At 47.2% G+C, this 25766-nt stretch overlaps 1 protein-coding gene across 1 annotated transcript in view; it reads left to right on the top strand.

Moving 5' to 3' along the window:
- The window catches only part of GDE1 (glycerophosphodiester phosphodiesterase 1), a 170258-nt gene that overhangs the window by 24090 nt on the left and 120402 nt on the right, over positions 1-25766 (top strand). The window contains exon 2 of the mRNA XM_086940774.1: positions 1050-1225. Coding sequence (XP_086796900.1) covers positions 1050-1225 — 176 coding nt within the window. The remainder of the gene's footprint in view (positions 1-1049; positions 1226-25766) is intronic.

The raw sequence follows: 25766 nt of genomic DNA, 5'->3' as shown, positions 1-25766 counted from the left end.
GTTCAGCATATTTCTGTGAATTCCGGGAGAAGTAGTAAAGAAATATGGCACACTGATGAAAGCGACCAGCTTTGCAGCAGGATAGAAAATAGTGGGTAGACTGGGTCTACACGCGTCTATCCTCTACTCGACCCGTGCTAGTGCACTTACCTGTGTTTCAGCTTCTTCCTCTGAGGAACTCCAGTTGGACCACCAGTACACCTGTAGAAAAACCAGAGAACAGTCAGGACCTTGAAACACCCAGGCAATCTGCATCACGTACTATATCACAGTGGTGGTGTAGTCCATTCCAAAACCTAAAAAATAAATCAGTAGAAGTGTAAAAGCATGAATTGTTGGGTCTTTCAAAGTTCCCATCCGATTGAACCCAAAGCCCATACTCAGGCTCCAAGAGTGTATTTCTAGGAAAATTTATATCTGCATTTAACTGATGAGTGCAAAACCTCTCGCATTGGTGTGCATAGATCAGGGGCATGCAGTTTGTTTAGTCCGTATCATCTTGGGCAGTATGCATGAATCGGGTAGGGTATATATATATATATATATATATATATATATATATATATATATATATATATATATATATATATATATATAGGGTTATAGGGAATAGCATAAGTATTTGCCATTTCCTTAGGATTAAACATTTGAAGTTAAAAAAATACTTTCGGTGAGTATGTTTAGATAAGACTTATAATTTAATTTGTGTTTACATCTGTACCAATGTTACATAGAGCACTTGTGTCTGTATCCTAAAACTTGGACAATTGTATTTTCTTTTTTTTCCTTGGTAAATATATATATATATATTTTTAAAAACTAAGAATGAATCACATTTGAAACTGTCTGCAGTAATAAAGTATGCACTGTGAGATTCTTCATTACTAAATCACTTGTATGCTAATGTGAGGATGAGATGGCTAGTGGAGGAGAAAGCATTCCGTTTTGAATTGGTATGACTATTATTCAGTCTATGAGGCACTCGGTCAAGTGAGGTCCAAAGATTCTGTTGATTAAACTCATATTTACATTGTTTCTGCTCCCCTTAGGCAGCCAAGAATGGTGCAACTGGTGTGGAGCTTGACCTTGAATTCAGTGCTGATGGAGTACCTATACTAATGCACGATGATACAGTGGACAGGACGACTGATGGGATTGGTAAATTGGAAGACTATAATTACAGCGAACTTAGGAAACTCGACCCGGCTGCAAAGCATAGATTAAGGTAAGTGGCTAAGGAACACAACCTTTTTTTTGCTATGTACGATCATGCAATGTCCACTTACATGTCCCCTCCCAACACCTTCGTCAAAATCACTCCTGCAGCGCCGGCACCCTTGCAATATGGCGCGAGAGTGCCCGCGCTGGAGCTAGGCAGATTGCTCAGCGCGATTTACAAATGCTTTGATTGATTGATCGATTTAGGGCCAGCGCAAGGGGTAACTCTGGTGTGCACCGCATTCTTGTAAATATGGCACAACCCTACGTTTTGAAACTGACGGAGTGTGGCATTACCAATTTTACCATAACATCACTCTCTGCCAGTTTCTAGTAAATATGCCCCATGGTTTCATTTGACTCTATTTTAGGTTCACATCCACCCCTTGTGGCATTTGTGTGTTTCTGTTCTTCGGCCCAGCGCTGACAGCAGAAATTAAATGCATTGCATAAAGTGCCAACATGGAGTGCTATAGTTAGGCAAAACAACTAGCCCAATTAAGCAGGGTTAGACTAAATATAAAAGTTGGTTTAGGAGCCATCTATCACAATATGTTATTACACAGAAACCTAATGTAACATTCATTTCATGTGCTGGATGGGATGTAGTTTTAAAATAAAGGAGGTATTGGCACTGAGAGGCATGTTTTGAAACAAGACATATGGAGGAGTTAGGCACTGTTCACTCAAAAGGATTATATTAGAAATTTGACAGGGCATGTGTAGGAAAGTAGTATCTGCTTTTATGGTTACCCTCACTTTTTGCCTGGTGCTAATTGCCTGGTGCTATGCTGTTTCTGATTTGCATGACTGGATCCTGTTAAACAGTACCCCAGTCTCTTTTCTTTCTCCCCTAAATTGGTATGATAAGTACTTAGGTACATCCCAGATTGGATACTTGTGAACCCTTATAAGTCCCTAGTATATGGTACTGAGGTACGGAGGGCATAGGTACACCAGGGATCCCCCATGGGCTGAAGCATGTATTATGCCACCCTAGGGGGACCACTCAAACTGTAACTAAAAGCCTACCATGGCAGCCTGTGTAAGCTGGTGCTAGCACCACTTACGACAGCTATAAGTTTCCCTATAAGGTCACTGCACTTAAAACCTATGTCACTCCTAAAGCAGGTTTTTCAATCCTGAAGGCAGGGTGCTCGGTTCTAAGTGTGAGGGTGCCCCTGCATGAGCAGGTGAGCAGGACACCCCTACAACCTTCGGAGTCCATTCTCCCGGCTTGTAAGTGCCTCAGCCCTTATGATGCCCTTAAGCGATGACCATCTCTAAACTGGCTGTAACGAACCCTACCATGTTTAGTATCAAACATGTTGGAATCAATCCTGCACACTGTAAATGGTGTGAGAGGTATGAATCCATGCACTGTAAAGCTCCTCCAGGAGGCCCTCAGAGCTCCCGGTACCAGTCTTCTAAACCCGGTCAGCACAACATGGCTGCTGCTAACCTGAGACATGATTCTGCAATCCTGCTGCTGAGTCAAGCCCGAGCAGGGGAATGCAGAACAATAGGTATCCTGTCACAGGGAGATCACAGGGAGGTGTGACCACCTCCCAGACAGGGTTTAGTGGATTGGGGCCGGGTGGTAGCGCCTGCCAGCGCCACTCAGTCTGCTTGAGGGGCACATTTGGTGCCCTCCTTGCATAGTCCAAATCAAATTAGATCAGGCTCTCTGGCGCGAAACCGGACATAGGAATATCTCCCCACTGTCCGACCCCTCCCATGGGAGGGAACCCTGAATCGTCCCAACCCTTCCCTTAGGATACTTAAGGGCTTACCTGTAGGTGGGTTCGTAGATTCATTGTCGGACAACATTAAAATCAAGACACCACTTCTTCGACCATCTGGGTACTCTGGACATCAAGACTGCAACTAGGAAGACTACTGCTGCTCCTGGTTTCGTCACCCTGCTTGTCTGCTGCAACGTCTGTGCCTGTGCTCCATACATGAACCATCCAAGGCCTTCGGACATCCAAGGCACCTGAAGGAATCTGCCTTGAAGTGAAGGAGTCACTACCCTATATCCGCAGGCAACGCAACGAAGCTGACCGGTCTGCTGATCCTGGGCTCCCACTGACTCCGAAAGGCTCAGTAGCACAGGTGGTGGTTTTTCACATCCCTCGAGACCTACCTTGTCCTCTCACCAAGATTGAGGCCAGTATCCCTTGTCGAAGCCGCAGGAACTGAACACTTGTGCACTGCGTCAACTTGCCATTGCATAGGCTTGTTGGCTTCCTTCCTCTAAGATCTTCGGGCTCCAAGTAGCCCCAACCTCCAGGATCTCCTGTAACCAAAATCTTCGTCCTCACTGCATCACTTTTATCTTGGGCCTGCATCTTTGGTGAGCTGCTTAAGGTCCACTTGCGACTCTAGAGCCTCCGGCTGTGTGTCCTCTTGAGGGTCTTCTTTGATTTCTGTGGGCTCCCTATTTGCTCGGGGTTTTTCCTGACTTCCCTGCTTGTGGTGGGTCACCTGGACCTTACTGGTCCGACACGGCACCTTGTTCGATTTCCACATTGTTTACAGTTGCCAAGGCTTGTTGGTGTTTCAGACGGACACAGACCCCTCAACTCTCGACATCCGACATGGGACAGCTTGTGAACTGCTCCTGGTCTTCCATAGCGTCACATGGTCTCCCAGCTGCAGCTCCAAGGTCACCGTCCTCTCTCCTGCAACACCCGACATCGGTGGGCATTCATCTTCCGTTCCTCTTGGTCACTCCTGAGTGGCATCTGCTTGCAGGTATCGCTCATCTTGGATCTACCTGTGAGTTCCACCGGACACTTCCACATTCTCCAGCAGCTGCATCTTCCTGAAGTCTCCCATTGAGTTTGACAGCGGATTCCGACGCCACTTCACACCTATGCACCCGGCTTCCCTGGTGTAGGTATCCTGTGTATCCACTGGTGGGGTGGCTCTCCAACCTACTGTCTTCCACTGGGTTTCTTCAGGGTCTAATGGGAAGGGTCCTTCTTCTTTAGAATTGCAACGCAGCTTACCAGTTCACTTGTATTGGGAACACGGTCAAGTTCCCACATTGCACACAACCTCCATGGGGTTTCTAGATGCTCACCTTGGGTGGTTCCTTGGGACCCCGGCACTTCGATGTCTTCTGGTACAGTCTTGACGCGAATCGTGGTTCGCATACCACTATTTTAGTATATGGTTTAGTCTCCCCCTAGGGACCACTGTGTATTCGTGCTACTTACCTGTTTCAATTGCAAAGTATTGTGTGCATTGTGTATATCTCCGATTAGGGGATATCTGTATGTGTTAGTGAGTGTCTAATAATAAATTGACATTTTTATAAATACACTGTGGTTCTTTTTCACGTAATTTGTACCAATTAGATTATGTTCTAGTAAATCAAGCTGCTTTACGATCCTTCTGGACGAAGCCTGAAGGCTGCTCTCAACAGCTACCATTTAGAGAGCTTTCTAAGGTTGTTTATGACCAATAAAATCACTGTAACAGTTGTCTGGTTTAGTGCAGGGTGCCCACTTATACTAGTGTGCACCATATACTAAGCCAGCTTCTCACATTGATGTGCAGCGGTTGGGATTTAAGCCTGCATTATTTTACCAGAAAATCTTGGTGTGTATTAATTGAAAAACCATTGCTATAATCAGGCACATATAATATAGCTTAGAATAAGTAAGTTCTACTGAACGCAGAGTTGGGTAGTTAAGGGTCTAGCATAACCCTTTCTCCAACCTCAGAGATGAGTTTCCACTAGCGCAGGTAGGTGCAACACCACACTACACCTAGAACCATGTCTTTAGTTTGGGATACTAGTGTACCCAGTCTGCTAAGTACAGTGGTCTAAAGTTCCAGGAACTAAGGACCCTGTGTAGCCTTAGAAAGATAAAGACAGATGCCAACCCCACAATTAACCTGCTCTTAGAGCTTCTACATAATAATGATAGTCATCCTGTAGAGGCAAGAGAACAGGAAAAAGTGGGTGGGAATACTCCTGAAGAGGGAGCATCAGGGGCTCTCCCTGATGATGTCAATTCTGAGTATGGGCAGGAGCACTCAAATTATTCTAACCTGCCAAACGCTGACCCCCCAGGAAATAGTGCAGATGGCACAGAGGAGATAAACTTTATTCCTCTTGGGAGGGTCCAGAGTAGACCAAGGAAGTCTAGATCCTCCTTTAGAGAATCCCGTACTTCAGACACTTCCATCGGGCACTCCATATCTAATAAGAGGCGCTGCTCTTTTGACAGGGAATACCAATTAGGCAAACTTGAGAAAGTCAGACTTAGGCTCAGAAGAGATCAGTTGACCCTTTACAAAGACTCCCTGGAAGGACAGAAGACTAGGATGAGACTGGGACTACAGTCCCATGGTGGCAGCTACAGTGTCCCGAGAATCAGATAAACTTCTTTTGACAATAGGAACCTGAGCAGGATAGTCACTCCTTGCCAGGAGGGGGGTGACGTCCATAAATGAATCACAGCTTTGGAGAGGGCCCGCAAAGTTCAGAGGGCCCTCAAGAGCAGTGGGCAGCTATCCTGTTGCTCTCCTTTGCTAACAAAGGTAGTGATCAGCACCTCGCTGTCAGAGAAGAGGATGCTGACAATTTCTCACTACTGAAGAGTGCTCTCATAAATTGGTTTGGCTTAACCACTGAACAGTATAGGATTAAGGTATGAGACACACCCAGAAGGCACACACCTAGGACTGGGTAGATTTTGTAGACCGTGATGTTAAGGCTCTCGAGGGCTGGCTTCATGGAAGTAAGGTACAGGACTATGAAGGATTGTACAGGTTGATTATGAGGGAGCCAATCCTTAATAACTGTCAGAGCCAACCTTTCCATCAGTCCCGGTTGGACTCTGATCTCACCTCTCCCCAAAAATTGGGAAAGCATGCAGACAAATGTGTCCACATCAGGGTTCAGCAGCAAAACCATGGCAATGAAGGTGGCCAGAAGAAGCAAGATTCTTCTACATCTCAGGATAAGGGTGGGGACAATGCTAAAGATAAAAAGAGTCTTCACAAGGGCCCCAAAAACCTGCATCTGGGGGTGAGTCCCAAAATTCTAAGAAAGGAAAAAAGAGACCTTGGTGTTAGATTTGTACGGTAAAAATCCATTGGACAAGCGATGCGGATTGTCCAAAGGCAAGGAAACTCCTACTATAACTACCCCTAAGGCACCTGCTCCCCCTAGCACAAGTGGTAGAACAGCAACCAAGGGGTTAGTGGGGTTAACCGTGGATTCTGAGATGGGTTCTGACTTAGTCAGAACTCCAGCTCAGGCTGTTTTAGTCTGTGATGGAGTCATAGACCTTGCTACCTTACTGATAAGTTCCACTAACTCGGTCAAGTACAGACAACAGCCTTTGATAAATGGAAATGCAGCAATGGCTTATGGAGACACGTGCCAGTGTCACTATGGTAACAGAAAACCTTGAATCTCCTGATCAGGTCATACTTGGACAAATGTACCAAGTACCAAACGCTAGCAATGTCAGGACTGACCATCCCTTGGCAGTTGTGAACCTCAGCTGGGAAGGGGTAGCTGGACCTAAACAGTTTGTGGTATCTCCAGACCTACCTGTAGATTGTTTGTTGGGCAATGATCCAAAAACTTCAGCTTGGGCTGAAGTGGAGTTCGGGACTCATGGAGAGATTATGGCCATCTCTGCCAGTTTGCTGTCACCATTGCTCAGGCCAAACAGCTCAGCACTGACAAAGTACTGGATCCTGAAAAAATGGAGGAGAAGGAGCTAGAAGGGTAAGGCTTTATCCTACTCACAAACTCTCAGTGAATATCAGCCTTCTGAGAGAGATGATCTCAGCCCCTGTGAAGGTACTGTCCCAGAAGAACATGGGCCGACAGGCAGAGTTCTTGGGGGCAGGAGGCCCTTCTAGGTCAGACTTGAGTTTGGAGCATCATATCTGCCCCTTTCTTGAACTCCTCAGACAGCAAGCTGCTGCTGAGGAAGCAGGGAATATCAGTGGGTCCCGTAGAATCTATTGCATTGCAGAGATGTGCTTCTGTACTCTGAAGGTAGAGAGGTTTCCTCCTCTCCCTGGCACATGATTTTCCTCTTGCCGGACACTTAGTGCAAAGTAATACTTGGGACGGGCTTGTCCTTCACGTTTACTGGTCTCATATGTCTGAAGTCACAAATGAATTTTATTCCTTTTGTGCACTTGCCAAGCCAGTGGTAAGTCAGGCGGCACCACAAAGGCCCCGTTAATTCAACTTCCAGTGGTTGGGGTTCCCTTTGAAAGGGTGAGGATTTACATTGTTGGTCCCTTGAACCCTCCAACTGCATCTGGGCAGAGTTACATACTAGTGGTAATCCATGCACCTAGATACCCAGAAGCCATACCCCTTAGAACCACTAAAGATCCTGTAGTGGCCAGGGGCCTCCTGGGAATAGTTTCCAGAGTGGGCGTCCTGTTGTGTTTCGATTTAGATACCCTAACATAGGTTTCCTGAATCATGTCCTTATATAGGCACAACTCAGATTGCCCTTATTTAGGCATAGAATACCAGTCCTTATTTAGGCTTTAGCCATGCTATCCAAATACAGGCATGGTCACCTACATCCGTCCATCCCACGTCACAACGAGTTCTTAGAAGCCAGACCCTTAAGCCATTGGGACCTTCCCTGCTTGGATTAGTGATTTCTCCAACTCATTTATTATGCATTAACTACTATTCCTTAAGAGTTCATTCATGACGTCTTCCTCTGCCTGACTTTACGTCAATGCTAACATTCCTAGCCACCTACCAGGTATAAATATACCTTCCCTTACCAAGGCAAACCACAGCTTGATTCGGCTCGCCTTGGCAAGTTCGGAAGAAACCACGACTCCAGGAGAAGTCTTATCCCAAGACACACAAAAAAGTTTAGATAGGGTCAGAGGCCAAGATTTAAAGACTGACTGGAATGTGCAGCCACAAACTGACATGTACATACAAAATATATACCAGCGTCTAAAGATTAGAGAAATAGAGGCAATAATCAACAAGTTTCAGATTTTTTTTCAAAATAACATAAAATTTATGTGTATGGATTCCCATCACTCACCAAGCCTGGTGATTAGCTTCATCATTTGGGTATCCTTTTGTGAAGACTGACATTGTTGCTCTATAAATATCAGAGCCCTGGAATGTCAAAAAGGTATGGTTACCAAGATGAGCAGAATGTGAATAATAGAGTGTATGGGATCAATATGTAAGTGCAGTGCAAACGTGAAGTGAAAAAATATGAAGTGAAAAAATATAAAATTGATGCGTGAACAGACTATAAATTTTATTGGTGTCTGTCACGATCAAAGGTTAAAAACAAGAACTCAAAGACCAGTTTTAACAAATAGCTGTCCTAAACAGAAGTGGTCAACATGTTTCAGCACTCAACGGTAAAAAATGAACCATGTGCTTTCATCAGGATCTCTATAGATGATAAAGCTACTGCTGTAACAATAAACCCAAAATTTCAAAGCAAGGAATGGATATGGTGTATCCACATTTTAGCCTGTGTTATTTATGTATGTTTATATGAATATATGTCATAGCTGAAAAACAATGCTATTGCAGTATTATTTCTTCCTCCTGCTTACACTGTACGTATATCTCGCATACTGTCTTGCGATTGTAACCGCTCATATCTCTTAAACGAGAAATAAGACTGTTCAATAAATCCTTTTATTGAAAGACCTGTCTATCTATTTCTGTGTAAAACTGAAGAAACTAAGCATGCACAATTGGCTGAGTGAAACTGGTATCTATTGTTTCCACTATTTTGAGACTGTTCCGATTCTAAGGGAAACAAAGTTATCATGTTTATGCAGTTGTCAGAAACTACTCCCTTCTTGTTTATTCAAGAAGTTTCTAGTGACCTCTGAGTTAGCTGCCACACAAAGTAATTAAGTTTAATATACCAGATAGCGGCATACTAATTTCAGTCCTGTGCAAACATTATAGTGTATAATATTCCAAAGCGCAGAGCCTATAAGGGAAATAGGAACTACACTAACAGACAGAGGTACAACCTTCATGTCTATTTATATCATTGCCATGTGGAAAGAGTGTGGCTTTAACTATATGTTTACCACACTCTACCATCTACAGTGCAATAGGCTTCCTTAAAGGGTATGATCATTTGACTCCCAGAAAAGTTTAGGGGAAAATGGGATGTCTTACTACCCTGCCTTCTCTTTATCTGAAGAGAGGTTCCTCAGAAGGGGGTTGGCTACAGCCCATTCGAATTTCTGTTTGGGCATCTAGTTAGGGGTCCATTGGGTATGGAAGACTGGGAGCAACCTCTCAAGCCTCCTAACCAGGACATTGTGGACTATGTCCTTGGCCTGCGTTCACGTATGGCTGAGTACATGAAGAAGGCCAGCAAAAACCTGGAGGCCAGCCAAGAACTTCAAAAAGCTTGGCATGACCAAAAGGTATTTTGACTGTTTCCCAGCCACCCCAGAAAGTGTGGGTGTTGGAGCCTGTGGCCCCAGCAGCTCTCCAAGACATAGGAGTGCCCCCCACACTATCTTTGAACAAAAAGGTGATGTCACCTACTTGGTGGGCCTAGGTACTCCCAGAAGTCCCCATAGGCTACTTCATGTAAACCTCCTGAAAACGTTTGTGGACAGGGCTGATATGAGCTTGCTTATGGCAACTGATGAGGGACAGAAGGAAGAGAGTGACCCTCTCCCTGATCTCCTCTCTCAGAACCCTGATGATGGGTCAGTGGATGGGGTAACCTTGGCATGCAGCCTCACTGACCAATAGCAAGCTAATTGTAGGCAAGTCCTCAATCAGTACAAACATATGTTCTCGCTGACACCCAGTCAGACCATCTGGTGTACCCATGAAGTGGACACAGGTGACAGCCTGCCTGTGAAGAGTAAAATCTACAAATAGCCTGATGTTGGGAATTGAATCAGGACAGAGGTCCAAAAGATGATGGAATTGGGGGTCATTGAGCCTTCAGGTGGCTCATTGGCTAGTCCAGTAGTCATTGTGCCAAAACCTCACACCAAGGTTGGAAAAAGAGAGATGATTTTTTGTGTGGACTACAGAGGCCTCAATGCAGTGACCAGGACTGATGCCCATCCTATGCTAAGAGCAGATTAACTTATAGATACTTTGGCCTCAGGCAAGTTTCTGAGTACATTTGACCTGACTGCTGACAAAACAGACTAGCTGAGGATGCAAAGCCAAAAACAGCATTTCACCCCTTAGTGGGCAATATCAATTTATTGTGATGCCCTTTGGTCTGAAAAATACACCTGCCGCACTTTAGAGGTTGGTAAACAAAGTCCTAACATGGCCGGAAGCCTATAGTGCAGCAAATTTAGATGATATAGCTGTCATCTGATGCAGACTACTAGCTGCAGATTCCTTAACGTAGAATTATCCCCAGGCGTGAGGCTGGATGTGGAAAACATTTTGCCCCAGCACCACCCGTTTCCCGGCATTGGGGCGATTAGGGCCCAAAAGACAGCCTACGGTGCGGCTCTGCAGGCTTCTTTGGCCCCTTCTCCACTTCCTGATATGTCCGCGGATCCCTTGCCTTACGCGGGAACTTCTGCGGAGTTGCCGGCGGCTCCGCCGCCGAAAGGTTCGGCTTCAGGTCGGAGGGTGGTGTCGTCAAGGTGTGGTCCTTCTAGGCTCCCCTCTTCGGTGCCTGGCGCGCCTGCCTCACCGCAAATCCCTACGGGGCTCCCTGTGGTGTCGTAGAAGATCGTCGGACTCCGGGCTTGCCACGAGTCCCCCTCGGTCCTCTGAGGAGGCGGCTGCCTCGCCAGAGGCCGAGCCGGCACCGTGAGCCTTCCTCCCCGGCTCTGATGGAGACACGGGTGGAGGCTGGGACCTGGGGTCCTTTCCCGGGTCCCTCTCGGTCCTCGACGCGGGCAGCTGCCCCATCTGAGGCCGAGCCGGCGACGCTCCTTCACTGTACCGGGCCGACTCATTCTCCTGGGGTTTTTAAGTTAACAAAGGTCCTAGGCTTCAAATTACTTTAAGAAAATGATAAGCACAGGCTTAGAATAAGGACTTTGTGTTTTTCTCTTCAGTGTCCAGTCGGACATAGAAGTATTTATTTGGAAGATTTGATAAAATCATACATTTTATAAAGTGAAACAAGTCACACATTAATAACTGGGCACAAGCCTGTGCCGAGTCAAGGAAGAACAATACGTAGAAGAAGAAACAGTGAGAAGGAGAAAATAACAGGCAAACAAATTGGAGAAAGAGGTGGCTTACAATACAATAAAAACTTAAGTAAGCTCTGACCCACAGTAACTGCAACACAAATTACAAATTGCAAACGGAGCAGCACTATACAAACAGTTGACAAACGTTTCGATCCCTATCTCCAAAGTTATGTTGGGATCATCTTCAGGACTACAATAAAGAGCTTTGCCTGATTGATTGCAATTACATAAGCCTGTGGGGTTAAACAGGAGGGGAGCAAAAAGAAGAAAAAGATTTATCTTATAGATTATTTACATTGGTAACAGCTAGTCAGTTGCAGTTCTATACATTAGGGGTGCAACAAGTGCACATGCAATTGTGCAGAGAGCCTTCGTTATTGTTTCCAAAGGGCACGGGTGGCAATGTGCTCATATTTGGAGAAGGTGTAAGGTCATGCTGGCGCACGGGCGTTAACACGCAATTGATTATTGGATTTAAAACAGATCCTGGTCTTTTCAATGTGCCAAGTGAGAGTGACAATTGTGGCAGGAGCAAGGGCAGTGGTAATGACGGCGGTTGTGAGCAACTGGTGGCACTTGCCCGGTGAGAAAGCACGTAAGGTGGTGAACAGTGACTTCTGTGGCCGAATTGTGAGAACGGCAGTGAGAGGCTAACAAACTGACCGTGGCACTTGGAGTGCGTCTTGGATAGCAGTGTAGCAATGTCACTTCTGTGGTTGGGACAAAAAGTTAACTCTTTAGTGGTTGAAAAACGCCGGGTGCGTGGCGAGCGGTGAAACCGTGATGGTGAATTACCTAGGGTGCCTGGCTTTATAGCGTAGGCATCGTCGCAGTTGTGACTGGAACCGCAAGCATGTTTCCTGGAGTTTCAGAGAACCTGCGTAAAATTACAATTGAATTACCCGTGAGCTACGGCGTATAAACGTGTGGAAAACCGCGTGTTCGAACCGAGTTTTACCTTAGTCAGTAACTACTGGATGTTTTGGCAACGCGCTGAGTAGCGTGAGCCTGTTCAAGACGAACCTAAAACAATGGAGGAAACATACGGTCCATAAGTCTTGTTTGTGGACCTGAGCAGCAACCGAGTGTGCGGGGTGAACTGGGGTGAAACTTACCGCAATGTGAACGTGTTGGGACGAAAGGATGGGTCCCGTCTGGTCAGCGTGATAGCTGGTTGAATGGAGCCGGTGGGGGAAAGTGCATAGTAATCTCCTCGGCCGTAGTGAGCGAGAGAGAAGAAGGACTATTAGTTTGTGATAGACGCCGCTGGAGCATGCACGCCATCTTGGAGTGGTGGACTAGGGGGTGAATAGTGCCTAAGTGGATTTAGCTCTTCACTGTTGGCATTAAAGAAACAATTTTAAAAAAATGAAACTGATAAGTGTTGGCGATACCATAAACTCAGAACACATTTTTTATCCAATCTATAGCAGTGAAATGAACGTATAGTGCGCTAGGCTTAACTGCACTAAATTGTTTACATTTGGCTCGCGCATGAAGGAAAGTTCAGGGACAAACAATGAGGAAAATTTATATTAGACTGGTCCAATCCTCGGTTCTGTTTAGGCCATCCTGGATGGAATTGAATTGTATGATGGACTTCAATTCTTCTTTGTTTAGCAGCTGTCCCATATTGCCGCCTCTGGGTGGCAGCTTCAGCACTTTCAGAACAGTCCATTTGATGTCATTTTCTGAGTGTTTCAGTGCTGTGAAGTGCTCAACCAAAGGTGCATTCGGGGTTCCGCACCGGATACGACTTCGGTGTTGTCCAATGCGGATCTTAACTTTCTGGCTGGTTTGCCCTACATACACCTTTTGGCAGGGGCATTGGATTTGATAAATGACGTTGGAAGTATTACAGTTCGAGAAAGAACGGCATTGTACAGTAACATTATTAAAGGTGAAACTTTTTCCTTCCATAGTACAGTCACAATTATTACAACAGCCGCATTTCGCATGCCCGACAATGGGGGACATACCCCATACAGTTTCAAGAGTAGTAGCAGGTAATGCACTAGGTAGAGCTGCCCTAACCAGGTGGTCTCTAAGGTTTTTATTCTTCTTGAAGGCAAAAACTGTTTTTTCAATGGTGATGACACCTGAATTTAGAATTGGCCAGTGTATCGATTTTCTCAATTGGTTGGAAATTGGTGAAAAAGTGGACACACATGCAATACGTTTTGAGTCCGTTTTTGGTTTGGGTGTGAGTAAAATTTCCCTTGGGCAGTACCAAGCCCGTTTTGAGGCACTCTTCACTATTTTCTTGGGGTAACCCCTTTCTTTAAGTTTGAGTGCTAAAGTGTCAGCTTCTTGGAAATAAGCCTCCTTGCAAGAACAATTGCGCCTAATTCGCAAAAATTGGGAATAGGGGAGGGAGTCGCGCAGAGCCCTTGGGTGGTTGCTATTATATGCCAAGAGAGTGTTCTTTTCTGTAGGTTTTCGGTATAGTCGCGTGAGTAGGGAACCTTCGCTGTGGAAGATTGTAAGGTCCAGAAAAGAAATGGATTCATTGCTAGTGGTGATGGTGAAAGTAAGGCCTATGCAGTTGTTATTCATCCAGTGTAGGAATTGGCACAGGCAATCAATGTCTTGTTTCCAGATGATGAAGATATCATCGATATATCTGCGCCAAAACCCTATCCCTGAAAAGAAAGGATTGGAGGGATTAAGGATCACATTGGTCTCAATCTGGTCCATGAACAATACTGCCAAGTTTGGAGCAAAAATTGCGCCCAGGGCAGTGCCCTTGATTTGTTCATAGAAGCTGCCATCAAACAAAAAGAAATTTCTCGTGAGGCATATTTCGAGCAATTGAAGAATGAACACACTTGGCACAGTGTGAGGGCGAGGGCGCAAGTCTAAAATCTTTTGGATCACAAGAAGTGCTGATGTCTGGGGGATATTAGTATAAAGGGACTCGACGTCCATAGTTACTAGAGTCTCAGATGTGGGGTTGTAAGGATGGTGCTCAATCATATTGATCGTATGCATGGAGTCTTTTATGTAGCATTGAGTCGATGGGACAACATCCCTAATGAAATAATCCACATAAGATCCCAAGGGTTCTAGAATGGAGCCGCATGCAGAAACAACGGGACGGCCAGGAGGATTGTCTGCGTCTTTGTGCACTTTAGGGAGTGTGTAAATTACCAGAATTCTGGGGGTCTTTACATTTAAAAAGTTAAATTCCTTTTTTGACAGGTAACCTGCATCAAGGCCATCCCTGGTGACTTTTTGTATTAAGGTCTGTATTTCCTTGGTTGGGTTTTGACTCAATCTCTTGTAGTGCTCTTTGTTCTCAAGTTGTCATAAAATTTCAGAAATATACACAGTTTTCTCTTGTAGCACAATCCTTCCGCCCTTATCTGCACTTTTGATTATCAGATTGTCATTGTTTTTGAGTTGGACAATTGCATTTTTTCCTCTCTAGAGATATTGTAAGGAATTAATTTTTTCTTACTCTGAAGGTTGTGTAATTCCTTCAGGATAACTTTCTCAAAAGTGACCACTTCAGCAGGGATCATGCTGGCTGTTGGTAGGAAGGTGGAAGGAGGACGGAAGGAAGTATTGGCAACCCTTTCTGGTGTGGGGTGTAACTGAAAAAAGGCTTGGAGGCGTACCCATCTAAAGAATCTCATGAGTTCAGTTTGCAGTTCCATGAAATTAGGTGAAACTGTAGGCACAAAATATAGGCCTTTCTTAAGCAAAGATAGCTCATCTTCTGCCAGGGTATATTTAGATAAGTTAAAAATAGGGATGGTATCAATTTTCTGCCACGTTCTCCTGGGGAGCACGTGGTGGCAGAATTCGACCCGGCACCGCAAATGCCCACTCCGGCGCCGATCGACGTCGGTCAGGCGCCGGTGTCGCACTCCACGGAGCCACGCCGGCGCCGGGTTCTAGATTCGTCTCCTGAGGCTCCTTCCTCTCCAGAGGTCTGTCATCTGTTGGTGTCTTCCTCCCCGTAGACAGGGCGCCGTATTGTTGCCTTTTTGCCGGCATCTTCCAGGGAGCGCTCCTCGCTGTCCCCACGGCCTAAATCCTGGAACCCTTATTTCCGTGGCTCTCGGCTGGCTTTTCCACCGGCCTCTCGCCTTCCCATGGGGCCCCTCAGGTTCCCCATTCATCTGTGGATCCCCCACTATTCCGGGGCTGGCCACTTCCCCCTGGACTCAAGGACGGACGGCTCAGTCTGCAGCCGTCGCCCACTGAGGAATTACTTTCTCCTCCGCTGCGCCCTACTGGGCCAGTGTAGCCTTTGTTCGGGCTGTTTCCACAGCCGATGGTATTCTGCGGGTGGGTGAACCTGTCACTCTATTTCCTACGGACAACCTTTTGGAAGTTCTCCACCAGGGCTCTGGTGGACGGGAGCTGTTCCTTCCTTTTGAAGCATCGCTCCATAATTTTCTTCTGGGGGTTTGGGGGCGCCCGGCTACGGGTGATCCAGTGCCTCAGACGCTCCTGCATCGCCACCATCCGGCTCCGCATGACCCAGTCTGCCTTTCCTTCCACTCTTCTACTCAAGCCTCTCTTCTAAGGACGGCTTTTCCGTCCTTGCCTGTGGTGTTGTTCCCTCCGTCTCGGGAGGCTCGGTGGTTGGATTAATGGGGGCGTAATGTCTTCGCTTCTTCCTGTGCTGCCTTGCGGGCGCTTAACACTCTGTGCGTGTTGACTAGGGCTACTTCCAGCCTGTGGGACTCTGTGGAGTCCCTTCTTTCTCATGTGTCCCATGAGGGTGCCCGTGCTGATCTGCGGTGCCATGTGTTGGATGGCCGCGTTTATTCTTAGTGCGGCCTTGGATGTTGCCGATGCTCTCGGCCGTGCTATGGCCACTTCTGTGGCTCTCCATCGCCATGCTTGGCTACGTGATGCTGTTTTTCCTGAAAATATTAGAGAGCGTCTGGTTGACCTTCCCTTTGACGGGGTTCTTCTGTTTAACACTCATGCGGACTCTACCATTCAACGTCTACTTGCGGGGCTCCGTCCCCCCCCCCCCCCCCCCCCCCCTCCTCCGTAGGTTGGTTGTTGATCCTCCGGGTCTTGGTGGGAGGTGTTATCCCACTTGCTCCTGGAATTTGGTGTTGAGTGATCGTTACACTTTCTGTGTGGTTTGCTGTGCCCTTGGGGTCCTTTGGTTGGCCCACCTCTTCAGTTGGGTGCTGGTTCAGCCCCTTTTTGTCAAGTGTACTTTTTGGCTGATTGCTAAGCTTTCTGTGGTTTCTGCCGCAGGTTTTATAGTTTTGTTTTCTGATGTGAGATTTTCTTCCCTAAGAGTGGTTCCCATAATTTCTGTGGGATGTTACCATAAGTGGGGTACTTGTAGCTATTGTAGAGCTCTGTCTTTTGTTGGGAGGGTGTGGATTCCCCTTTGCGGGTTCCTCGCCTTTCCTAGTGTTGCTGTATTCCGCTGGTGCGTCTTCTTGGTCTTGCCTGGGTGTGGCTTTGCCATCTACGGCATTGTGCTGCAGAGTTTTTGCCCTTTCCCCCCGCTGTTTGGTCCTCTGTCTGGTGTTCCAGAGGGGATGCTTGGTCCTTCCTGCTTGTTTTTCCTCTTATTTTCCGGCTGGTCGCACTTATGCGTGAATCGGTTCTGTCCGGAGCGGTCTCCTTCTAGGGGTCGCTCTGGAGTTTTTTCTGACCTTGTCTTTGTCTGAGTCCGGAGTAGTCCGGCCGTCAGTTGGTGGCACTTGTCAGCGGCAGGCTGCATCTGCCTGCTCTTCTGGTCTACAGCCGGGGACCTTGGTGTGGGCCCTGGCACTCCTGCGTCTTGTTCTGCTGGAGCCTTGTGAGACTATGCTGTTCTTTTGCGCCTGCCCTTATTGCCTGTGGCACCGTTCTGTCTTGACCGTCTACTTCAAGCTGTGATAGGTTTGCCTGTTCTTTTCACTGTATGTGTTTCCGGCGGCGGCTTTTGTCTTAGTTTCTACTCTTCTCCTTGGAGTCTTGGGGTAGTTCTCTTCCCCGGTACTCCTCTACGCTGCCTGTATCTCTGGGGCCTCTGACGGGGGTCTCTAGTACCTTGATTGGGACTGGGGTGCACTGACATCCCTTTTCGCCTTGTCCATGCCCCCTCCTGCGTGGTGGGGGCTGGGCGGCCTCTCTTGTCTTATTAACACATCCCCTGTAGGGTTGATGTTCCTCTAAGATGGCGAGGTCTCTTCTGTTTGGGGGGGGGGGGGGAGCTGGGCTTTCTCCCTGTCCCTGTGACTCATCTCCTATTGGAACCCTGTGTTGTTCAGGCTGGGGGGGGGGGGGGGGGGGGGTCCTCTTGCAGACCCTACTTTTCTTTGGGTGTGGCTAGGGTATCTATTCTACGTTAAGGAATCTGCGGCTAGTAGTCTCTATCAGATGTACGAGTTACTTACGTTCGGTAACGATGTATCTGGTAGAGACGATTCTAACCGCAGATTCCTTCACGACCCGCCCTTCCTCCCTGTTCTGCGAGGACCCTTCTTGGTCTTCTGCACTCGCCTGCCACTGGGTGATTGCCATCTGCGAGTGCCTTTTCTTACTCCCTCCCTAGGGGGATGCTTGCCTTGTTGTTTGCTCCATTCCTTCCTTTCTGGTGCTTGGTTGATGAATTCATGGGTACTGATCCCCTGCATTCTGGTCTCCAGTGTGAGGTTCGCTTGTGCTCTTCTTCCTTTTGTTGCTTGCACTTCTGACTCTTTTGCAGTCCTTGGGGTTGAGGTCCCTTGGCTGGGTCTCGACCCTTACCTCTTTTCAGGAGACTTTCTCCCTGCTGGTGTTGTCTGGGGATGAATGGTCGTTGCTCTGCCATTCTGGCCTTGGTGCCCTTCTCTGTTCCGGGCGGTGGCTGCAGACTTCTTAGTCTGCTGTGCAATTTTTTCACATGCTTTCCGCCCCCGGGGAGGCTGTTGTATTTGTTTGCAGGCTTGCTTTCCAGTAGCTGTGCTCTGTTCTTTCATTCCATAGTACCTGGCACTTTTCGGGAAGGTGCTGTTCCTCACCATTCGTTTCTTCCCTCTCTGTTTAGCTGTTTTTTTCGCACACTGTTCCAGTATTCTCACAGTTTTGATGGTGATGGCTTTGCGTTGTGGCGCAGAAAAGTTCTCCGAAGATAACTGACGTAGGCGCACCGCGGTGGGACTTATGTATCTTCGCTGACGTCATGAACGCGGTGCCATCCCCCCCGACGCGCAAGGATGCTATGGCAAAAAGTTTTCCGGATCCAGTCTCACGCCTGGGGATAATTCTACGTTAAGGAATCTGTGGCTAGAACCGTATCTACCTGATACATTGTTACCAAAGGTAAGTAACTCGTACTTTAACTCCGCCTGAAGGGTCACCTGGTCAACCTCAGAAATGTTCTGCAGGCCCTGCAAAAGGCAGGCTTCACTATCAAGGCCACTAAGTGCCATATAGGGCAGAGTAAGGTTGTGTACCTGGGCCACCTGGTAGGTGGAGGCCAGGCTCAACCATTGGAGAGCAACATCCAGACCATTGTGGACCGGATTGCACCTACTACCGAAACTAGGTCAGAGCTTTCTTAGGCCTGACTGGGTACTACAGAAGATTTGTAAAGGGATATGGTTCCATAGGTACATCCCTGAATAATCTTACATCTAAGAAAATGCCTAAGAAAGTTCAGCGGACAGTAAGCTGTCAAAAGACATTTGATGACCTGAAGCCGGCCTCCCATTCTGCAAAGTCATGACTTCTCCGAAAGTGAAACCCCCAAGCTTTTAAGGTTGTCCATTTCCCTACAGGGGATGGACTATACAGTGGAACATAAACCTGGGAGTTGCCATGTCAATGCAGATGGATTCTCCAGATATTTCCACTTAGAAAATGAAGTCTCAACTGGGCAAGGTTAATCTCACGTCCTTACGTTTGGGGGGTGTTTTTCACTAGTCTGACTAGGATGTTGCTAATCAGGACCCCAGTCTCTGTGCCTTCTTCCCTAAATTGGAATGGTAAGTACTTTGGTACATCCCAGATTGGATACTGGTGTAACCTTATAAGTCCCTTGTATATGGTATTGAGTAACCCAGGGCATATGTACACCAGGTGTCCCACATGGGCTGAATCATGTATTATGCCACTGATGGGAGACCAATCAAACTGTAACTTAAGGCCTGCCATTGCAGCCTGTGGAAGCTGGTGCTAGCACCACTTACGATAAAATATGTTTTCCCTATATCTAAGGCCACTGCACTTAAAAATGTCACCCCTAAAGCATGCTTTTCAGTCCTGAAGGCAGGGTGCTCGGTTCTAAGTGTGAGGGTGCCCCTGCATGAGCAGGACACCCCTACAACCTTCGTAGTCCATTCTCCCGGGTTGTAAGTGGATGAGCCATTATGATACATAGTGTCAATGCATCATTACACGATGACCATCTCTAAACTGGCTGTAAGGAACATTATCATGTTTGGAATCAAACATGTTGGAATCATACCCCACACCCTAGGCCCACTTACATAAGTGTGCAGTGTATAATACACCAGCTTCTTACAGCATGTATTGTATGATGTAGAAAATATTGACGATGCAAATAATTTACAACTGCGATAAATATAAAAAATAGACTTTGAGGGAGGTGAACGACTAGTGATGAAGAAAATCAAGTGTATATTTGCAACCCATGTGCGCTCCAGAAATTTCATTAATTTAAAACCAAATTCCTCAGATTTAACTGTTCTACCTGGATATGTTCTCCAACCAACACACCTTCTAGAAATCTGCTATCACTGTCCTCACTATGAGAACAATCCCCAGTTGCTCTGGCAAATAATGCTATCAGAAAACAAATTACCTGAAAATGCTCAAATTTAACTCCAAAAGTACACAAATTCTAAATGTCATTTAATGTTTTCAGGGTTTTGTTCACCTTGAAATTCTTCTTATCCGTTTTGTACTCATTTCATGATCATGGCGCCATAAATTAAAAATTTTCCATTAATGTTTGAATTACCCAATGCATTTCGGTATTAGCTTCCAACAAGTATTCACGGTTATTAATCTGTTTGAGAATTATAAGAACTTTTCAATTATGTAGCCTAATGCAGTTTTTTTAACAAGGACTCAGTTTAGCTGAACTGAGTTGATTTATTATTTTCTATTTACACAGAACATTAATAGTCACATCAAGTCGAAGTGGGAGTCCCACGGTAAATAAAATAGCAATAAAAAGAATCCCAATAAAGTATGTATATAAAAACATATCACATAAATTGCAACACCAGAAATACTTATAAGTACCTGGTTAGCATAACCACATAGGAATACATGGAGAAAAGAAAAAACCTGTATAACATATCCATGTCATTATGTTAGTCCAAACTACAGCCAATCAGGCGCAAGCAACCCTCCAGAACCTTCTCCTCAGAGGCTCAGGCCCTCAGATTTTCTACCGCACGTCGTGTGAAGGGAGTCTCCCTGAGCTCTGCTCAGTTTCCTACTTTCTTCTGGTTTTCCAGTGTTTCTACTATGTCTTCAAGTAAGAAGTCTTTGTTTAGACCTTGTTCTTCTTGTGGGAAGTTGCAGCTCTACTCTGAGGACCCACACAAGAAGTGTATATACTGCCTCTATCCTGACCATGAGGTAGGCAAATGTAAAATTTGCATACTTTTTCCACAAAAACCCTTAAGGATAGGGAGGGTCGTCTCCTTCTTTGGTTACAAAGATTGAAAGTCAAGGATTCAGCTCTTTCTGGCGCAGAAAACCTGGCGTCAGGTACTTCTAAATCCGCTTCTAAGCGTAGCAGTGTGCAGGATCTGCCATCTCCCTTCTTGAAGAAGAAGAAACTTTCACTCATGAAGGCTCCTGCGGTGTCTCTACCTCCTCCTGCTACGCCTACACCCCGAGATCTGACTCAGGCGTCTTCGGCTTCTTCTAAGCATGTTTTTGTCAAAAAACTTGCAAAATCGTCGATGGGACGGTCAACGATCGTCCCGACGACGAGCTCTGCCATCTCCGGCTCATCGACGACGACAGTGACGACGATTTCTGCTTCTGGCTCGTCGACGGTGGCTACGTCGTCCGTGTCGACGAAGGTATGCCTCAGTTTTAAAACTGTCTCGTCGAAGAAGAGTCTATCGTCGTCGTCAGGATCTTCATCGACGAAGGTTGTGAAGAGTGCCTCCTCGTCGACGAGTGCTTCGTCGATGGCGTCTTCATCGACGACAGTCTCGTCGACGATGGCTCTGTTGACGGCGGCTCCGTCGACGTCTGTACTGTCGTCTTTCACGACGACTCCGTCGACGGTGGTGTCATCATCCTTCGCATCTTTGCCTCTGGTGCCACTTTCTTCATCTGGGTCTTGTTCTTCCACTGTTGACCCTCTGCATCAACTTCGCCAGGTGCCTTTGGACCAGCTCAATATTCCAAGTGACACACAGCCTCCATCACCCCTGTTTGCCACAGGTTCTGAACAGGACTCTAGTTCTGAGGAGGACGAGGATGAGCAATTCCGGGCAGCACGAAGCCCTTCTGAACTTGTCATAAAATGTCAAGAATATGGGGATGATCAGGATGGTTTGTATTTACAAGAGGAGGAACCTTCTACTCGGGTTCCTACTGCGACACTACCACTTTCCCTCATTTCCAAACTCCAATATATGTTGGAAGATTACAACAGGCGTTTTCCGCCATCTCGCCATGGCTCTCCTTTGCCTACAGCGCCCGCGCCTGCAGCAGCTCCTGCTGCTGCTCCGCAGCCACAACCAGCAGCGCCATCTGTTCCGGTTACGACCTCTATTCAGGTCCACGCTACAGTGTATGAAGATGATGATGATGATGCTCGCCCAGAGCGAGAGGACGGCGAGGTTCAGGATGACGATGATGATGATGATGGCAATATGGCTGATTGGGACGATTACCAGATCCAAACACCGTCCCCGCCTCCTGCGACTCCAGGAGATTCCCCTCCTGTTGACATCACAAGTTTTCACCAGCTGATGGATAGAGCGGCGCTTCGCTTTAAACTTCCTATGGTCCAAAAGGACGAAGACTGTTTTCTTTACGACTTTAAAAGTCAACCTTTCAAACAGGTCCGGACAGTACCCATCATCAACTTTATTTGGAACGAGGGTGTCAAGTTGATGCAAACGCCGAATTCCATCCCGGCACAGTTACCTCGTTTGGAGAAGAAGTATAAGCCGCCCCATGGTTCTCCAGCTTGCCTGGTTGCACAGCCTAAACCAGATTCCGTGGTCACACAGGCCGCCCAGCGCCGTTCCAGACACCCCTCTTCTCCAATTACTTCTCCTCCTGATCGTGAAGGTCGTCGCCTTGATGCCATTGGGCGAACATTTCTACTATGGCTTCCACTACTGTGAGGGCTGCAAATTCGCTGGCCATACTAGGACTCTACGACCGCCAGATGTGGTCTGACATGTCTACCTTTGTTGCTCTCATTCCTGAGTCCTCCAGAGCAGAGGCTCTAAAAATTCTTCAGGAAGGGGAGGGAGCGTCAGAAGAGATCATAGACTGCTCGGTGGAAATCGCCTGCAATGGCTTCCGTCAGCTCGCAGGGGTAGCTGTTCTGCAGCGTCAGGGCTTGCTTCGTTCTACCTCTTTTCTCTAGGAGGTTCAGGCAAAAATCCTGGTCATGCCATATGACGGCGAATCGCTCTTCGTCAGCACGTCGATGAAGCATTGCAGACGATAAAGAAGGATACAGAAACAGTTCGTTCCTTAGGCACTTTGCAGTTCCGCAAACAGCCTTTTCGTGGTGCACGCGGACGCAGCACCACCTCTTCTTTTCGCGGCAGATCCAACCAGTACCGCTCCTACGGTCAAGGAAATCAGCGATATTCCTCACAGTTGCAACAGTCCTCTCGCCAGCAGTCTTCCAGATGGTACCGAGGAAAGTCTTCCTATAGAGACTCCGCTTCCAAGAGACAATGACTTGCCTTCCCAGCTCAAAGTTGGAGATCGAATCTCCCTGTTCTTTTCTCAATGGTCCTCAATCACCTCGGACCGTTGGGTGCTGGACATTGTATCAAAGGGCCATGCCCTGGAGTTTGTCAAGATTCCTCCTCACACTCCTCCGACTGGTCCACCTCCAGCGCACCGCAAAGAACTTTTCCAACAGATTTGCATCATGATTCAAAAAGGTGCCATTGAAGTGGTTCCCAAGTCTCAGAAAGGGATGGGATTGTATTCCCGTTTTTTCCTCATCCTCAAAAAGACAGGCGACTGGCACCCAATCCTTGATTTACAGGCACTGAACAAATATCTAAAGTGCCAATCCTTCCGCATGCTCACGCTCGTGGAGATCCTACGTCTTCTCTCCAAAGACGACTTCATGACTACCATCGACCTCCAGGACGCTTATTTCCACGTGCCAATTCTTCCATGGCACCGGAAGTACTTGGGTTTCCGGGTAGGGCGGAGAGACTTTCAGTTCAGAGTGCTGCCTTTCGGCCTGCGCTCCGCCCCTCGCGTCTTCACAAAGATCTTGGCTCCAGTGGTGGTTTACCTGCATCTACAAGGAGTTCAAATTTTTTCATACCTAGACGATTGTCTAATCAAGTCGCAATCAGCTGTCCCAGGACACTCAACTCTGTCAGACCTTACTTTGCTCCCTCGGTCTTTCCATCAACACCGAGAAGTCTCAGGTCGACCCAGCTCCTTACAGAACGTTTCTAGGCGCCACTCTGGATACGTCACTAGCCAAGGCATTCGTGTCTCACGAGCGTCAGCTACGGATTCTACACTTGGTGGCGCTAATCTGTTCAAAAGAGTCAGTTTCAGTTTGTCTATTGAAGTCATTTCTGGGGATGGCGTCCTCCTGCATCTCTCTGATCCCGGATTGCAGGCTTAGGAGTCGTACCATTCAGGAAGAATTGGACAGACAGTGGCGTCAGGTCACCGGCTCTTTCAACGATCTGGTCCTAGTGACCGCCCGGATGAGGTCGGCTCTCCAGTGGTGGGCTCAACCGCCCAACTTTGCTGCCGGGACTTCTTTCCTCACCACCACTCCGAAACTCATTCTGAGGACGGATGCCTCCTTGGAAGGATGGGGCGCACACCTTCAAGGGCTGTCCATAAAGGGCAAGTGGATTCTTTCTCAACGCTTCTGGCACATCAACAGGCTGGAGTTAATGACCATCTTCCTGGCGCTCAAATCATTCCATCTTCTGATTCAGGGTGAATCGGTGCTCATCCAAAGCGACAATACCACCAGTACGCACTATGTGAACAAGCAGGGCGGCACCAAATCTCCTCTCCTGTCTCAGCTGGCACAGAGTATTTGGGATTGGGCACTTCGGCACCACATTACCCTGACAGCAGTTCACCTACCAGGCATCTCCAACATCCTCGCGGATTCCCTCAGCAGGTCTGCATCCTCGACTCACGAATGGGAGCTGCATCAGCCGACTCTGGATTTCATCTTTCTGCATTGGGGTTATCCGCACATGAATCTCTTTGCGAGCCCTGTGAACCGGAAATGCCCGTCCTTTGCAAGCTGGCTTCCCCATCCAGAATTGTCCAGTAATGCCCTTTTGATGGAATGGTGCGAGCTATTCGCCTACACTTTTCCGCCGATTCCACTAGTTCCTCAAGTGTTATGGAAGATGCTGTGACAGCCGTGCCACATTCTCCTGATTGCTCCGAGATGGCCTCGCAAAGCGTGGTTCTCGACGCTGCTGCTTCTCTCACAGTGCGAACCCATTCTCCTTCCCCTTCATCCTCGAGCGGATCTCCTCACGATGGACGAGGGTCAGATTAGCAGCCTGGAACCTGAGCTACTTGAATTTGCCCATTTGAACATTTCGCCAGCATGCAGGGACATTCTTGCCAATGCCAGGGCTCCGTCCACAATAAAAACCTACAAGCTAAAGTGGAAAAGATTCTGTCAGTGGTGCGCAGCTGCCAACATCCATCCTGTTCATTCAAGGGAGACAGGTGTAAAGGACTCAAGACGCGAAGTCCTCCTGATTGTCTCAACTCCCTCGGCCCGTTCTAAGCTACATAGGGAAGAAGATGGCAAAGGAAATGTCTTCACAATGTCAACAATCTTGTTGTCGAAATAATCGGCAATCAAGTTACAGAGGTCCTGAGATGGAGGGATCTCTTGTGACTGGGCCGATGGGTTGGTGAAGTCATTTACTATTTGCATCCAAAAAAGAATAAGAGCGTCTCTAAACTGCCTCGCTGGGCTATTACAAGCTCACGTCAATCAAGTGGTGCGACCGTAATATACAATGTACACCGGTGTGAAGGAAAACGTGATGTTATTCCTCAAGTGGATATGGGGCTGTCGCGGTGCTCACTAGGCTGTAACAAGCTATGTCAATCGGGTAGTGCGACTGTGCTGTACAATGTATACCTGTGCGAAAGAGAACGTTATATTGCACCTCGAATGATTAAGATGCCGT

This window comes from Lissotriton vulgaris, chromosome 10, assembly GCF_964263255.1.
Source record: "Lissotriton vulgaris chromosome 10, aLisVul1.2, whole genome shotgun sequence".
In the NCBI taxonomy this organism is placed as follows: domain Eukaryota; kingdom Metazoa; phylum Chordata; class Amphibia; order Caudata; family Salamandridae; genus Lissotriton; species Lissotriton vulgaris.
Note: the sequence above shows the minus strand (reverse complement) of the source record. Positions and strands in the feature narration are given on the sequence as shown.